The 17,072-nt window shown below is 41.8% G+C and overlaps 1 protein-coding gene across 1 annotated transcript; it reads right to left on the reverse strand.

The window, feature by feature from the left end:
- Positions 1-1,597: 1,597 nt before the first annotated feature.
- PAK1IP1 (PAK1 interacting protein 1) lies at positions 1,598-14,298 on the reverse strand. The gene is made up of 10 exons (XM_015534702.2): positions 14,050-14,298; positions 11,631-11,796; positions 8,017-8,137; positions 7,867-7,941; positions 7,279-7,331; positions 6,732-6,877; positions 6,540-6,637; positions 4,302-4,401; positions 2,942-3,065; positions 1,598-2,573 (listed from the first exon to the last, which is right to left on the reverse strand). The coding sequence occupies exons 1-10, from the start codon at positions 14,131-14,133 to the stop codon at positions 2,374-2,376; spliced, it is 1,167 nt and encodes a 388-aa protein (XP_015390188.1). The 5' UTR covers positions 14,134-14,298; the 3' UTR covers positions 1,598-2,373.
- Positions 14,299-17,072: the final 2,774 nt, after the last annotated feature.

The following is a 17,072-nucleotide window of genomic DNA, read 5'->3' on the forward strand; positions in this document are numbered from 1 at the left end:
GCCACTGACAGGGAAAAAAATATTTCCAAAGACACATCTGATAAAGGATTGCTATCCAAAATACAAAGAACTCGTTTGTGTGTGTGTGTGTGTGTACATACATATACACACTTTTCATTTTTTTTTTTTTTGAGACAGAAACAGAGCATGAGTGGGGGAGGGCCAGAGAGAGAGGGAGACACAGAATCTGAAGCAGGCTCTAGGCTGTCAGCACAGAGCCTGATGCGGGACTAGAACCCACGAACTGTGAGACCATGACCTGAGCTGAAGTCGGACACTTAACCAACTGAGCCACCCAGGCGCCCCTGAAGTACAAAGAACTCTTAAAACTCAATAGTAAGGAAACTATTTAACTAAAAAATAGGCCAAGTAGCTTGACGCTTTACCAAAGATATCCAGATGGCACATAAGCATAGGAAAAGCTCCACGTAGGTCCTCAGGGAAATGCAAATTAAAATAACGAGATCCCACTACACACAAGATTGGCCAAGATCCAGAACACTGACAAATGTTCTGGACTGAAAAATGGTACAGCTACTTTGGAAGGCAGGATGGCCGTTCCTCACAAACCTACACATACACTCACCATACAGTCCATCAGTCACACTACTTAGTATTTACCCAAAGGAGTTGAAAACACATCCACCCCAAAACTTGCAGATGTTTACGGCAAGTTCGTAACTGCCAAAACTTGGGAGGCAACCAAGATGTCCTCCAGCAGTGAATGAGTGGTAATGTGTGACACATACGATGGAATACTATTGAGCATTAAAAAGAAATGAGCTATCAAGCTATGAAAAGACACAGAAGAGACTTAAATGCATATTCCTAAGTGAAAGAAGCCAATCTGAAAAGGATACAGTACTGTAGGATTCTAAGTACATGCCATTCTGGACAAGGCGAAACTATGGAGGCAATAAAAAGATCAGTGATCGTGGAAGGTTGGGTAGGGGAGAGATGAACAGGCAGAACACAAGAGTTGTTGCAGAGCAGTGGAAATGCTCTGTGCATTATAATAGGTCATTCTTCCAAACCCATCCAGTGTTCAGCACCAAGAGTGATCCCTAAGGTAAGCCATGAACTTTGGGTGAATCGATCGCGTCAGTGTAGGTTCATCCCTGGTAAAAAGTGTACCATTCTAATGAGTGATGTGGATATCAGGTGTGGCTGTGCATGGTAGAGGCAGTGGGTACATGGGAAATCTCTGCACCTTCTCCCTTTTGTTATAAACCTCAAACTGCTCTAAAAAATATTAAATATTTAAACAAAAACATTAACAAAAAACCCAAATCTATATTCATCTTTGTTTGTAGGTCTGAAGTTAACGAGGAGGTAGCCTGAAATGTCAGACACGGATTCTGGCTCACTTCCTAGATGATTTCCTCCTGTGAAGTGAGTGGCAATTCCAGTGTCCAAATGCTTGATGTTTTAATTAGCCTGAACAGGAGGGATTCCCCTGTCGGCTTTAGGTATTTGACATCTGGTCAGCTAATTCACATCTATGAATCCTCTATTAATGTGTCTTTTCAAAATACCCAGGAATCTACGGGGGGGGGGGGGGGGGTGGGCAAGGAAGAGAGAGATGACAAGATTATAATTAACAGGCTGAATTTAAGATTATCTTTATTGGATTAACTAAATGACTGTTTTTGTTGGCCTGAAACAGATGGGGGAAAAAAAAATAACATACCCGGAAAATGTCATTTTCCAAACCTTCAGTTATCTTCTCATCCACAGCATGGAAGCAGAGTAGTCTGATGAGGTTTGGCAATCTAAGAACCTTAAGGACATAGCCCTGAATTTAAGCATACACTTTATGCATACATATTTTACGTGCCCATGAGTTTTGAGTTGGTCTTAATATATACTTACTGGTATGAAAATCTTTTTATACCTTGGTTACGAAAAGGATCAAAATCTGCATTAAAAGTACTAGAACCATCTGAAGAAGCCAAAGGAAGGCTAAGTTTTATTCTTCCCCCATTTAGGAGAAAAATCTGAAAAACAACTTTTTTATCCATCTCTGGTAAAGAATGTGTTCAAAACTGTGCATATTTTAAACTAAATATTTTAAGATCTTTATTTGCTTTATACAATGGTAAAAATTATATATTACACATTAACATACTATATATCACGATATATAATATATAATAGAACACTGCCTACCAAAAATTGTTTTACCATTGTTAAAAATAAAAAACAAAAATAGAAAACATCTAAATGTGTTTGTTTTTTTAAGCTGTACATCTTCTCCAAAAGAAGAAATTTCTAGCTTTTACTCGTGGAGGGGAGGAGGCAGGCACATTTGAAAAGAATGATTCCATCTAGTAAGTTTTTCTCATAGAAGGAATGTGGGATTGACTGTATCACTTATATTTTCTTTTTTCTCTTCTTTTTTTCCAACATTTCTACCATTTTCCTCTTCTTGGTTGACACCAGGCTATTTCCTTTCGTTGGCTTATTACTGTCATCAGTTAAACCACATTTCTTCGTATTAGGTTTGGACTGCCTTTCTTCTTCCTGCACTACATTGCCAGCTTCCTTTTTGATTCTGGACTCTTCTTTACTTACTAAAACACAAGAGACAGTGCATTTATTTATTTTTAATATTTTATTTACGTTTGAGAGACAGAGAGAAACAGAGCACAAGCAAGGGAGGGGCAGAGAAGAGGGACACAGAATCCAAAGCAAGCTCCAGGCTCTGAGCTGTCAGCACACAGCCCGACGCGGGGCTCGAACTCATGAATCGTGAGATCATGACCTGAGCCGAAGTCGGATGCTTAACCGACTGAGCCACGCAGGTGCCCCGAGACAGTGCATTTAAAGACTGCTTTTTCCTTCTTGAAATAAACACAACCTGATGATGAAGTGAAGTTATCTGAATGTCCTCCACCTCAACAATTCAAGAGCTAATTAAAAAACAATCACTTTCACTTACCAGGAGAAGGCTCTGCAGCCGGAGGAAGGCTTTCTTTTGTGTCTGTCACTCGGTCTAGCCACACTCCAAGGCATGTCAGCCTGGCATTAGTTTTTACTTCACAGAGTAAAGATGGAGGAACTTTCTAAAACAGAAGAAAGAAGAATTCTTAACATGGGGGAATTTTAAATACTTTTCTTTTTCCATAATCAAGTGAACTTTTTTTCAAAGGTTTTATTTTACATTTTTAAGTAATCTCTACACCCAACGTGAGGCTCAAACTTACAACCCCAAGACCAAGAGTCACATTCTCTACTGACTGAGTCAGTCAGGCACCCCTGAGTGAACTTAATTCAAAACTTACTATATTTTCTTGAGAATAAAATACACTGTTTAGAAGAATTCTATTATCTTGATCCATGTTTGGTCTGACTATGCCCTTCGCAAGGCACTTTCTGAATATTCAGAAATTGTAAATTCACCAAGGAAAAGGATCGTGTCTCGTTCATTTCTAGGTTTTAACAAAGAATCTTGCACAAAGCACACACTCGACAAACCACATTTGTAGAATGGGTTTATAAGAGAACCAAGCAAAACAAGTAAAAACAAGAAAATCTGTTAAGAGTGAGACCACTAAAGGGATTTAATTTTCCACTTATCTGGTTCAAAACTATTCTAAGATTACTGATCAGGAATTTTCGAGTTTTTAGTAATGGCAGTATTTTTTTTTTTAAATAGGCTCCACACCCAATATGCGGCTTAAACTCACAACCCTGAGATCAAGAGTCACGTGTTTTACCGACCAGCCAGGCACCCCAGTAATGGCAGCATTTTTATCTAACAAAATCTTACAGAGAACACCAATCTATACACAAAAGAGAAGAAAGCAGCATTTCTCTGATTGAAAAAGCACGAGTTCTCGTATCCTGCCAGCTGAGACTCACAACACCAACCCCCACCGTGGCTCTTGGAACCCTAACTTTAAAACTATGAGTATCCGGGGGCGCCTGGGTGGCTCAGTCGGTTAAGCGTCCGACTTCGGCTCAGGTCATGATCTCGCAGTCCGTGAGTTCAAGCCCCGCGTCGGGCTCTGTGCTGACCGCTCAGAGCCTGGAGCCTGCTTCACATTTTGTGTCTCCCTCTCTCTCTGACCCTCCCCTGTTCATGCTCTGTCTCTCTCTGTCTCTAAAATAAATAAACGTTAAAAAAAAAAATTTTTTTTTAAACTATGAGTATCAATCACGCGTGGAAGAGATTTCAGGTTTTTTTAAAGATCTCTGCCTTATGACCTTTGGAAAATATTCCACCTCACTTCACTCAAAACAATACCGATAGTAAAGACTTGCATTAAAGCCCATTCACATTGTGCTGAGACACCAACCTTATTCTGCTTAAGCTTCCACATTTTGACGAAACCATCACTTGATGCTGTAACAATAACATGATGCTCTGGAATTTCAAAACTGAACATGTCCTTTATCCTAAAATAGAAATATTAACACCATAAAGGATCCTTTCTTCCAGATAGTACAATACCATTGTAGAGCTTCTACGCACACAATCTCTCAATTTTTCAATGTTTCAAGTGCTTCCAAACTGCTCAAGGAACGGTGCTAAAATAGAACTGTGCTTCACATCCCCATCAGTCAGTGCGCCATTTTCAGGGTCTAAGTTCTAAGATAAAGTGGATTATTAACGATATGTTAAGAAAAAGTGGAAAAGATGATCATGATAACCATAAGTAATTAGGTTATCACAAATGACATAAAGATACTGAAAGTCCTTCACCTCAAGATACTCCAAGATCAGTATGAAGAGCCAAGTAAGACAACGAAGACGAACCACGGGCTTCCTCCTACGCACCTGTTTCTACCCCCCCTCCAATGCCACCACCCTAGTCTAAGCCACTACCCCTGTTCTTCTGGATTACCAGCGAGCCTAACTGGTCTCTCTGCTTCCATTTTTGCTAACAATTTTTTAAAACTATCAATCAAATCATGTTACTCCCAGGCTTAAAATCCTACAAAACTAGGATCTTTTTTAAAATAACACAGGATAAGGGTGTCTGGGTGGATCTCGCGGTTCGTGGTTTCAAGCCCCGTGTCGGGCTCTGTGCTGACAGCTCGGAGCCTGGAGCCTGCTTTGGATTCTGTGTCTCCCTCTCTCTGCCCCTCCCCCACTCATGGCTTTGGTTCTTTCTCTCTCTCTCAAAAATAAATAGACATTAAAAAAATTTTTTTTTTAAGTAACACAGGAGAGGAGGAAGGGTCTGGGGGTATATATAAAGCATGTCTGGCCATAAACTGACAACTGCTGAAGCTGGGTGGTGGGTCTATGGGGGTTGCTTCCTTAAACTGGTCTATTGGCCTTTACATTTTTCCACAGTAAGAAACAAAAAATCTACAAAGGCCCTTAGCTAAAATCTAAACTCTTCACCAGTCTACAAGGCCATGTACCATTTGGCTCACTCTGATCTAGTCACAAAGTTCTTCCATCTCTTGTTAAAATACATCCAGCTCTTTCCTCCCTCAGGTGACTGCGTGTCATCACTTGTCTCTTCAGAAACGGCTCCCTTTTACCCCTCTCAAGTCCTACCCCCTCCCCGCTTCTGGATCAAACTGTGCAAGTTATGTCTGTTATTCTTACAGCACACATTTCTATTCCTGTTCTAATTACCTGCTTACTTGTTCATTGTCTGTCTGTTGCTCTACGACTAGAGCCACTAAATGCAACTTCTTGTCTTTTCCATTCATCATTAAATACTAAGTGCAGTTCTTAATGGATGCTCAATGAATACTTGTTAAATGAATAAACAGCCAAATATCCTAAGTGTTAGCTTAAGTGTACTAGTGTTATTAAGTACCTTTGACATGGCCTTGAATGAACACTTCCTAATGCAGGGGAAAACCAGGGCCGGTACACTGCAGTATTTGAGTATTGCCAAGAGATTTCTTAAAAACTGTTATTTGGAAAGTAAAAACTAGGACTTACTTAAGACATAAAAGGACAAGTAAATGAAGCACATTAAAGTAGAACAGTGCATTATCACCCTTCCCAAAACTGTAGTAGAAAAAGCAGAGGCAGACAGGACTGGGTTTGGATCCCAGCTCCAGCACCCAACAGTGGGGTAACCTTGGCCAAGTCACTTAGCCTTTACTCTGAACGGCAGTGTCTACCCACAGAGATACAGTGAGCCGTGACAGGTAAGAAAGACTGGCATAAAACAGAAGTCATTGCTGTCACATATTTCTCCTGCAGGAAAAACAAGTAGTGTGCACAGGGAGAAGTGGAAAAGAGGAATAAAATAAAAGGACAAGAGAGATCCTGGCAAAGCTCAAGATCGTTTTTTTTTTGTTCCTCTTCAAATATGACTGATTTTAGGCCCCAAGCCTAATATTATTGGAAAAACATCTTGTGCAAATCACTAGTCCTGATGACAACTTCCCTACTTTTGCACTAAGGCCAAGACATTTCTACCATCCTCTCAGACTCCAGAAATCATATATATGTAGGAATGTACCCTACCTTATGAAACTGTTGCATACGTGACACTTACTGGAGACTCTACACTTACATACACACATACACATAGAGACTGGCAAGGAAAAAAAAAAAATACCTGTTATCATGAGCTTTAAATTCACAGAGACACATTAGTGAATCACAGTCAAAAAACCTTACAACTTCTTCATCTCCAGCCACTGCAAGGACAGACTCCTAGAAGAGAGAAAAAGAATATCCGGAATGTCATCAACAGTTGCAACCATCATCATATACACTAAGATTCCACCACTGATTTCTCATCACTTACTGAAAGAAACGTAACAGAAGATATTCTCTTTTCATTTGTGATGGTGCCACTAACGGATGCAGTGTCAAGTTGATAGATATCTATTTTATTCAGCATAACAACTACGTATTTCTCTCCTCTTGGGGACCATTCCACTATGTGAGCATCTGCAAGTTAAAAAAAAAGCTTTTTTTATTTCATAAACAATGACCAGAGTAATAACAAAAATAGCAAACAGCTGTACCATGCATTTCACATCCACTGTCCTATTTACCCTTCATAAGAAATTTCTGATGCATATTTTGCAAGTTAAGTTTTAGAAAATAAACTGGATTAAAGAATCATCAAATGTCAGAGACCTGGTAGGTGACAGAGTCACAACAAGAATCCCAATCTAAAATGGGAAAAAAAAGAAAATGGGAAAAGTAACCCAAAGCATTGCTCTAGGAGGTAACCACCATCATGCAGGGGAAACAAAGGTGAGCACGCACGCACACACACAAGAATGTGTGTGTCTACATTCATATTCCATCAAGTTATAAAAAACATTCCAAATAAAAGTACTCACTTTGCTTTATGTTTTTTATGAATGCTGATCTTCCTTCCACAAGATTCCATGTTCTGCAAAACAGGAAGCTCACTTATGGCATGGTAACTTTTACTAGGTGTAAAGGTAAGCGTAATGAACACTTACTCGAATGACAATTTACTACAGATGCCGCTATTTGGAACTGTCATGTTTCTTACAACAACACTGGAAATATTTACCATTAAGCAAGATTAATGCATCCATTCCCACACCCCTTTCACCTACTTAAAATGTTTAATATATTTTCAAAAGGTTTCACCTCTTAAAACATTGCTTTTTAGGACCATCCTCTTTGCTTCCCAACTCCGAATGAATGACTGGGATGTAATGTGTATGTCTGAACACAGAGTCTGTCCTTTTTTTTCCTCTACCGTCACGAAAAGGTTCACTGGCTTTCAGCTTTTCCTTGTACTGCAGTATCTCTAAGTAGCTGACAGCCAGGACACAAGACAGAAGTGTATCTAATTATTGTAGTAAAAAATACCCTGATGGTTAGGTTCCTGCTATTGTACTTGGAGAACAAAGACCACAACTGAGAAAAGATGCTCTTGGCATTAATGACCTTACCTCAATGTCTTATCCGTACCCACAGACAGGGCCAACTTGCCAGATGGGTGAATAGAAAGGAAGGTCACGTGTCCTCTACAAGGAAACCAACAGTTAGCCCCCAACTTGACTGGTACCTGGAGACCACCAATGGGAAAGGACTAGACTCACTTGTGAGCTTTAATGGACTTCAGGCACTCCCATTTCTTTGCATCCCAGACACAAATGACTCCATCTTCTGCCCCACTGATTAAGTGCCTGTTGCCATAGAATTTCAGGCAAGTTATTGTGCCTGTGGAAAAACCGAAATAGACCAACTTAATGTTCATTTTGAATGCAAACTCCATTCCTGGTTTGAAGGCTATGCTGTGGTAAGTAAAAATCTAACGTCAGCATTAGTGAAATAAACCTTAAAGTCTTAGGTGAAGAAATTAATTTTTTCATATCAGAACATACAATTTCAAGGCTGTGCAAATACTTTCAACAGAATTTCTCTAGTTGTAGATACAGACTAGAGCTAATCAGTTCATTTACTTGCTCTATGGGTCCAGAATCATAAATTTAGGAGACGGCTGGCTAGGATTGTTTGAGCAGAAGTCAAAAAAAACCAACTAATAAACCAGCTAATCTGGGGAACAAACCAAGATATACAACCATATAACTTCTTCCTTTCCTTTCCCTTTTCTTTGTTTTGGTTTTTGTTTTTGCTTTGTGTGGGTTTTGTTTTTGTTTTTGTTTTTGTTTTGAGAGAGAGAGAGAGAGAAAACACAAGTGGGAAAGAGGGGCATCAAGCAGGCTCCACGCTCAATGCAGCTGGATCCCAGGACCTGGGATCTTGACCTGAGCCAAAATCAAGAGTTGGAGGCCACCCAGGCACCCTGGCTCCCTCCCTTTCTTTCTTTATTGAAAGAGAAGAGAGGAATGAATGATTATTACTTTCTAATCAGTTAGTTAGCTACCCAATCATCCACAATCCAATTATTATCACTCCGGAGCTGTTTTCTATTTGATTTCTACAGCTTTCATTCACTGTCCTAAGAATTTATTACAGGGGAACCCGGCTGGCTCAGTTGGCAGAGCAGATGACTCTTGATCTCGGGGTTGTAAGTTTGAGCCCCCACAATGGGTTTAGAGATTACTTAAAAATAAAATCTTTAAAAAAATAACTAAAAATTTTTTTAAATCTTAAAACACAAAGAATTTATGAAAACAATTTTATAAACTGTCCTACTGTTCAACTATGCCTTCTGTAATCTCCTTTGTATGGTTCACAAATTTTCCTACAGCTTTTCAACTTCTTCACAAACAACTCCACTCCCCTCTGCCCAAAAATTAAAACCTGAATCTCCCATGAATTTCTTCTACAGCTCTTGAGATAGAGAGACAAACATGTTCTATACCCTCAAATATTAACCTCGCTGGAAGGAGGTTAAGGTGATAGAGGAACCCAGCATTCTTCTGACCCCCAAAAGCAGTCCCTGTATATGGACAATGCATGATACCCTGACCCTCAAATAAAACTCCCTATCCTTTAAAGCTTGTGTCCGTCAGCTTACTCTTCCTATAGCTCAGTGGTCAACAAACTACTGTCTCTAAGCTAAATCTGGCTGGTGGCCTGTTTTAATAAATGCAGTTTTCCAGAACACAGACTTGCTTGTTCAGTTCCCAAATGTCTATGGCTGTTTTCTGCACTGCAACAGCAGAGCTGAGTAATCAAAACAGAGACCATATGGCTGCAGAGCCTAAATATTTACTATCTTGTCCTTTTCAAATAAGAATATGAACCCTTGGGTCACTGTTGTTCACCTGCCACCTCCTGGTCAGTCCTTTACATTGTCCTTTATAGGGAAGGGTAAAAGTTCTCTGATAAATATAATTTTGCACACTGCCCAGCCCCATCCCCAAATATATGGGGTAATATACAACCTTATCAAAGTGGGAGTCTTTAGCCACCTTTGTCCATTTTCCTTTCTATCAACTTATTTCCTACCTTGGTAAAGATCTTATCTATTACCAACTGTTAGATAAACAGGAGTTATACAAAGAATGAAGGAAGTTAGGAACCGTACTTCATCCCCATCCAAACTCCTTCTAAGTCAGTCTCATCCTTATTGTGCAACACCTGTACCAATGGCTTTAGGCAGACCAGATTGATTTAAATTATTTCTTCCACACCTAAGGGAGAGAGGACTTTCTTGAAGGAACTGGGAATAGGAGGCAGAAGGGAAAAAGAACATATGTTGAACTCACTCAAAGTCTAGCTTCTGTTGAAAAGCAAAAACTTGTCAAAGTAGCTAAGGACCATCTGAGAAAGACACTGAACACTCCAAATTACTGCTAGAAATCAGTGCGTAGCTGTCTTATCTCCCTTTAATCGCAGGAAATCAACAACCTGAGCAGAGCTTCCCCAAACTAAGCACATATCTAACTGATTCTACTATTTTGAGTTCTTCCTTTCCATTTCCCTTCTCCTGGAACACGTGTTAAACCTCATTCTTTGTGCCTTGGGAAAATACAATAAAAACAGAATAATGTTCAATACTGGAAAAACACACACCTATTCAGTCTTCTTATCCCTAAATCCTACCACTATCCTGGACAACTTCACCATCAGTGCGGAAAACCCAAGCATGACTGGAGAATCACCAGGCCCTGACCTCCACTCCAGTGACCTTTGCTTCCTCTCTAGTTCAGTCCCTCGCACCTACACCCAGGACATGTTACCACCTAGAGCTGCTCCACATTACAACTCTTGAAGAATCTCTTCCCTGCCTGCAACCTCACCTTTCACCAGCCCCTTCTTGCCCCCTTCATTCACTCCACGTGCTTTTTTATTTCAGAGATCTGCAGGCCCTTAACACTCCATTTTCTCTAGACTGACAACTTAAACCATCTTTCATCAAAATCCTTTGTAAATCAATCCTTCCGTTGCATGGGTACCGGGTAACTTTCTGCTCCCCACAAAAATGCCTGGAGCTTAGTGCAAACGGATGTTACTCGGGCCACAGCCTCCAACTTCAATCAGGCAGACTCTCACTAGTCCTTCTGCTTGTCCTTGGTCAGCATCTCTCGTATGCCAGGTGCCAGCACTTTCCTCAAGCCCACACCGCCCCTCCCTACCATTCAATCCCTAACCTCTTCTTCTCAAGGACCATCCAGGACGTGGCCTGTCTAATTCCCCAATCACCTTAACCTCCGTTCTAACCTTCTCGTAATACTGACTTGCTTACAGGTCCCCATGCACCCAGTGGTTAACGACATGGGCTCCACACCTAGGTCTGAGTTCCAGTTCCACTGTTTTGTGACTATGGGCAACTTACAAAACATCTCTGAGTCTTGGTTTTCTCTTCTAGGAAGCCGAAGATGCAACTGTACCTTACTGGCAAACTGCTGGGTACGTGGTACTCCCTCAACGAAGTCAGCCATCAGCATGAGGCTGCTACTGTGCTCCGTGCACTTCCCGTGCTGCCTGGGATGCCCTCTCTCCCACCTTGAAACTTCACCTGGCTAACAACTGGCACTTCTCTTCTAAGATAATTCAGTCAGATGTCATTTTAGGGAACTTTCTGCTTCCTCCCACTCCCTCCAGATGCAGTTAAGTGCCCCCCTTCTGTCTCTCAATATGGACCGTGAAGAACTTGAAAACAAAAGACATGTTTTTTTTCATTTCTGTATTTCCTAGCACAGAATCTACTATGTAATAGGCACTTAATGAATTGTTCAACTCAAGTCAAACTGTCAAGTAATGACGCCTCACCACTGTTTTAAGGATATAATTTTCTTACCGTTGTGATGCACTAGAGCCCCATGGTCTACCTTCTTTTTCATGTCATATATGTGAATTGTTTCATCTTTGCTCCCAGTGACTACAAAACGACTATTTACAGCCACCGCTGACAAGGAGGCAGTGTGGGCATGGTGAGTGAAGTCAGCCACGGGAGTCCATTTTTGCTGAAGAGTAAAACACGCAATCAGTGTCACAATCACATCACAGTTCTCCAGAAACACGTTAAGTGGTTCCACAATCCATGAAAACTACCAGTGGATACTTACAAATTGAGAAAAAACTATGCAAGGATAGCAGACTAAGAAAAACAAAGACCCTGAGAATTAAAAAAGGCAGGCAGCAAGGAGACAGGACGGCAATCAAGACTCCAAAACAATTATGGAGACCGGATTACTTTAAGGTCCTATTCCAATCCTTAACTCCTTCATATATGTACTTATATGTGAGACTTCACTATTCATTCATTCAAATGTTCAGATTTGATTTGAATTTATTCGTTCAAATACTAAATGACTACTATGTGCTTGGCATCATTTTGGACAGTTGATACGTAACAGTGAAGAAAAGAAAGCGGTAATTCTAATGTAACTGCCATCCCTGTGGGAGAGACAAACTGTAAATAAATATGGTATCACATAGAGAGGAGTATAAATGACAAGTCTTATAAAGAAAAATAAACAGGATAAACACTGTGTCTCCCTTAGTACTAAAATAAGCCCTAGAGAATGACCAATGATGAGATCTCAAGAACTCTACGCTTACTGATATGCAACTTTTGGACAAAATAAGTGAGACTGGTTGAGTGCGAGGAATAAGAGAGCTGAATACATACACACACCTCAAACTGAGGGAGACGCATCAAGAAGTATTAGCAAATTGGGGCACCTGGGTGGCTCAGTCAGTTAACTGTCCGACTTCGGCTCAGGTCATATCTCGCGGTTCGTGGGTCTGAGTCCCACATCGGGCTTTGTGCTGACAGCTCAGAGCCTGGAGCCTGCTTGGGATTCTTGTCTCCCTCTCTCTCTGTCCCTCCCCCACTCGCACTCTGTCTCTCTCAAAAATAAACATTAAAAGTTTTTTTAAAAAAGGAGTATTAGCAAATCAAACAAACCACGGAAGAAGAATCCATCAGATTTCTTTGAACACACTTAAGATGTGTCATTGCAAATTAATTTCTAAATAACTACAGCATCAGACAGTCCTTCCATCAATCAGGACCAAGGGAGGCTCTTTTGAGTAAAGGCACAATATTCCTGAGGGGCTGCTATGACCATAAATCAAAGACAATCTTTGCTTGTGACTTTACAGAAGGAATGTTGATTATCTGAGCTCTGGTCTGTCTCGGTTTAGAAGCAGCAGCGGGTAGTATAAGAGCTTCATGTTTCAGAGACATCTAGGGACTTGAGTCCCAGGTCTCCCAATATTAGTTGTGTGGCACTGCGCAGGTCACTTAACCTATCTCAACTTCAGGCTCCTTATCTGTAACATGGGGATAACTGTATTTGCCTCAGGAGGCTGCTGGGAAGACCACTACGTGTCTGGAACAATGTAGTGACTTTATTACAAAGAGAACACAATGGCATCATCTTTAAGATACAAGAGATGGCACCTTCCAGCCAAAAAGATTAATAAGCAGGAGGAGACAAAGTAATTATTCAAGTTATATCCCTCCAGTTTTCTGGTTAATTCAAGACTGACACCTTGACTTTTTCACAAAGAAGTACTGAAAAGAATGGGTTTCTAGGAGATACTTAGGTTTGCTTAGGAAAAAATACTACTGGATTAAAAGTTAAGAGATCTTATTTCTAATCCTGGGTATGTCCTATCTGTTTGACTAACGGCAATTTACTTAACCTTTCTGCTCACACATCCAGTAAAAATACTTCTATTTTGTTCTAATTTGCCTCCACGCATTTGTCTCCTTTGCCCTTATGTCGGCAAGCTCTCTAGCGCTGTACCCATTCCTTTGGCTTCTTTGCACCTCCACTACCAATTAACGGCTCCGTGGTAAGGGTTCAAAAACACTGAATGAACTGGAGACACTTTATCAACGAGAGGTTTACCCGACCCAGATCTAACATTGTGTCAAATTCAAGGACAAAAACTCAGTAAAAGCGAACTGTTCTTTCTTTAAATCCTGAACGCGTACACCGGCTGTCAACGGACTCATTTGCCAGCTTCCTTCCTGCACCGTGGCCAGAATGTCTACTAAACCCAACAAACATGATCTCGTTTTACGAAAATGCCTACTCCAGGTTTTAAAAAGCTAAATTATACGTTTGAGTTTGATTCATCAATTAATCCCTAAGAGATCAGTGTGTTTACCTGTGATGATGTGCTTACCACGGCCGTGCGGGAACCCGACCAGACCTTCCCGCGCCCCTCCTCCCGCAGTCCCTCCCGGCGCGCGCTCTTACCTCGTGGTCGTCGCCTGCAGCTGGCTCGGGGCGTACTGCGAACCCAAAAAGGACCTGTTCGTAACAACCAGCGACCAGCTCCATTCAGCAGCGCACGTGCCCCTTCAACCAGCGCCGCTCAGCTGAGACAGTGACGAAAGCGGATGCCAGAGCAAGTGGGGTCCTTCCTGCGTCGGCGCTCAAATTACGTCATGGGCGCAGGGCTGCCTTTAGGGCGCCTGTCTCCGTGGAAGCGGTTTCAGAGCTCGAAGATCACGCGGAACTTCCAAAAGGAAAAAAAGAAAGGATGTCACACGAGGAAGTTCTCACGGCGAGGAGAAAAATGTTGGGGGCAAGCAGGCATATTCTAGGTGGCTGTGAGGTAGGCAGGTCTAAAGGGGAATGGGGCGGGACATCCTCTGCGGAAGCCCCTCATTTCCGTGACGTCACGAGCAGGGCGGGACCTCTTCCGGTCTGGGCGGGGCCCCTGGCGGTGTCGCGTGCTGAGTGCTGAGCCCGCTGCGCTGTGGGCTGTCAGACGGTGGACAGGAGTTGGGTTTCCTTTTTGCGCAGGCAACATAAGCAAGCGTTTGTCTCTCACGTTCTCTCGTAACAGGGCAGAGAGGGGTCGGCATTCATGGTTAGCGGCTTCTAAAGCAGGCCGCACACCTTTCCTTCTAGCTTGATTGGTTTGTCTGACTTCGGGGTCACATTGGCCAACGTCGCCGCACATCCCGGGGAGGGAGGAGGACGCTTTACCTGAAGTGATAACACGGGCTGCTTGAGGACGAAGTCCGCAGTCATCGTAGGTGAATGTACCGAAAAGAGATCTCCCATTTCACTTTGACCACCCCCCGCCCCCGCAGTTTAGGGACCACATGAAACATGCATGAAAGCCAAGATCGCCTTAATTAGCATTTGCAATTCTCATAACGTGTGGAGATTCAGAGGTCTGTTGAAATGACAGCTTTGCACAAATCGGAGTAAATCCTGAAGCGTCATAATGAGCCTCATAAAGGCGACAGCAGGTGGATTTGACAAGCAGGAATTCGGATGGCATCCTCGGTGTCAGTTCTTCAACCCCCGCTTGAGTGCTGATCCTGCAGCATCCTACAGGATCAGCACTTTGACCCTTTTGTTTTCAAGACTATGTGTTTCTCTGGTATTCTGAACTGTCGCTACGTGTCTAACTCGTGTTTGTTTTAATTTCCGCTGGTTTGGGTCTTGTAGAAATGATTACTCTTTGAATGCTTTGGGTGTCATTGCAATTCAGGGAAGGCTTTGTCTTCTGCAGGCTTTAGCGACTCCACGTGTAAGCGCTCCCCAGGCACTGAAAATGCTGTAGTCAAACTAACCCTCTGTCTCGGAAACACGTGTAGTCATTCACTGTTTTAAACTAATTCCTTCGCTTTGTGCTGGTTATCTTTATTATGTTAAAAAAAAAAAAAAAAGTCAAGTTATCTTACTATTTATTTTCCTATTCACCATCTCTTTCCTGTGTCCACCAGAGACCTACCAAAGTGAGAGGGGTGTGAATAGGTGCAGTGGATGTTGGCTGGGCATGGGACAAAGAATGAGTGAATAGGACATTTCTTTGAAGTCTCATGTTTTATCTTGAAAACTGTTAGAATGGGGCGCCTGGGTGGCTCAGTCGGTTAAGCGTCCGACTTCAGCTCAGGTCACGATCTCGCGGTCGGTGAGTTCGAGCCCTGCGTCGGGCTCTGGGCTGATGGCTCAGAGCCTGGAGCCTGCTTCCGATTCAGTGTCTCCCTCTCTCTCTGCCCCTCCCCCATTCGTGCTCTGTCTCTCTCTCTCTGTATCAAAAATAAATAAACGTTAAAAAAAATTAAAAAAAAAAGAAAAAAGAAAAAAAGAAAACTGTTAGAAATCGTTGGAACCAATTCTAGAGCTCAGAAGACCTTAGAGAAGCATTTATCCAGGTGATCCCACTCTAGGGCAGTTTATGGATAAGTTCTGAGGGCTCTCCAGCCCTTGAAATTAGATGCACAATTGTTTCTGTACATTTTTGAAGGAGAGCATTGATAAAATTTCATTACATTTTCAAAAGGATTAGTGCCTCTAAAGTTAAAATGCACTAATCCTGGGGCGCCTTGGTGGCTCAGTTGAGCAGTTGAGCTTCCGACCGGCTCAGGTCATGATCTCGTAGTCTGTGGGTTCGAACCCTGCTTCGGGCCCTGTGCTAACAGCTCAGAGCCTGGAGCCTGCTTTGGATCCTGTGTCTCGCTCTCTCTCTGCCCCTCCCCTGCTCATGCTCTGTCTCTCTCTCTCTGTCAAAAATAAACATTAAAAAAAAATTGTTTTAATGCACTAATCCAGTCTGAGGTTATAAATGTGAAATAGGTCTAGAAAAGTAACTCAAAACCACCCAGCTAAGGGACAGTAGACCTATAATGCTACTACTTTTTACATTTCCTTGGGCTCAAACTTTCTCTTTAACAAAGAAGAAAGAAAAGCAGTTTTTCACTGTCTAAAGAAAAACAATACAAAATTACAAACTTGTTCAACTAGATTCGAGCTGAGCATACTTCCTGCAAACCTCCTGGTCTCTTTCCAAACACAGGATGCAAAAAACCATTTAATCCTCTTCTTGTGAAAACTGCAGTTGCCAAGAAACAACCAACTGTTAAGAGTTCATTAACACCAGAGCACAACAGGATTTTTTTTTTTTAGTTTTGCTTTTAAATTATTGATCAAAAAGCTTTTTACACTTGAGCTGTGTGTTGATTTATTCATTCATTCAACAAATATTTATGGAGTGCCTGGCTTTGTTTGGTTTGCTGAAGAAAAAAACAGTTTTTTTGGTGGGGGGGGTGGGTAGTAAGGTGGATATGCTGTGCTAAAAAGCAGGATACAGCAGAGAAAAATCAGCCATGTTAGAAATATGAGAGTCTCATATTTTTGCTCAATTACCCCTCCCCACCACCCCACTTTCTCACTGTGGCAGGTAGCAAGTCTTAACTTTTAGGACTACAGAGGTACATGTGCATATTCCCAGAGGACTTTTTGTCTCCTTTGCACGTAGA

This window comes from Panthera tigris, chromosome B2 (assembly GCF_018350195.1).
Source record: "Panthera tigris isolate Pti1 chromosome B2, P.tigris_Pti1_mat1.1, whole genome shotgun sequence".
Classification (NCBI taxonomy): Eukaryota; Metazoa; Chordata; class Mammalia; order Carnivora; family Felidae; genus Panthera; species Panthera tigris.

Excerpts from the sequence above, each read along its gene's own strand:
- PAK1IP1 (XM_015534702.2), bottom strand. The coding sequence starts at position 14,133 with ATGGAGCTGGTCGCTGGTTGTTACGAACAGGTCCTTTTTGGGTTCGCA. Across the intron at positions 4,402-6,539 it reads TTTAAAGCTCATGATAACAG|GATAAAGGACATGTTCAGTT; the intron begins GTATTTTTTTTT and ends TTTCTATTTTAG. Across the intron at positions 2,574-2,941 it reads GGCTGCAGAGCCTTCTCCTG|TAAGTAAAGAAGAGTCCAGA; the intron begins GTAAGTGAAAGT and ends CTTGTGTTTTAG.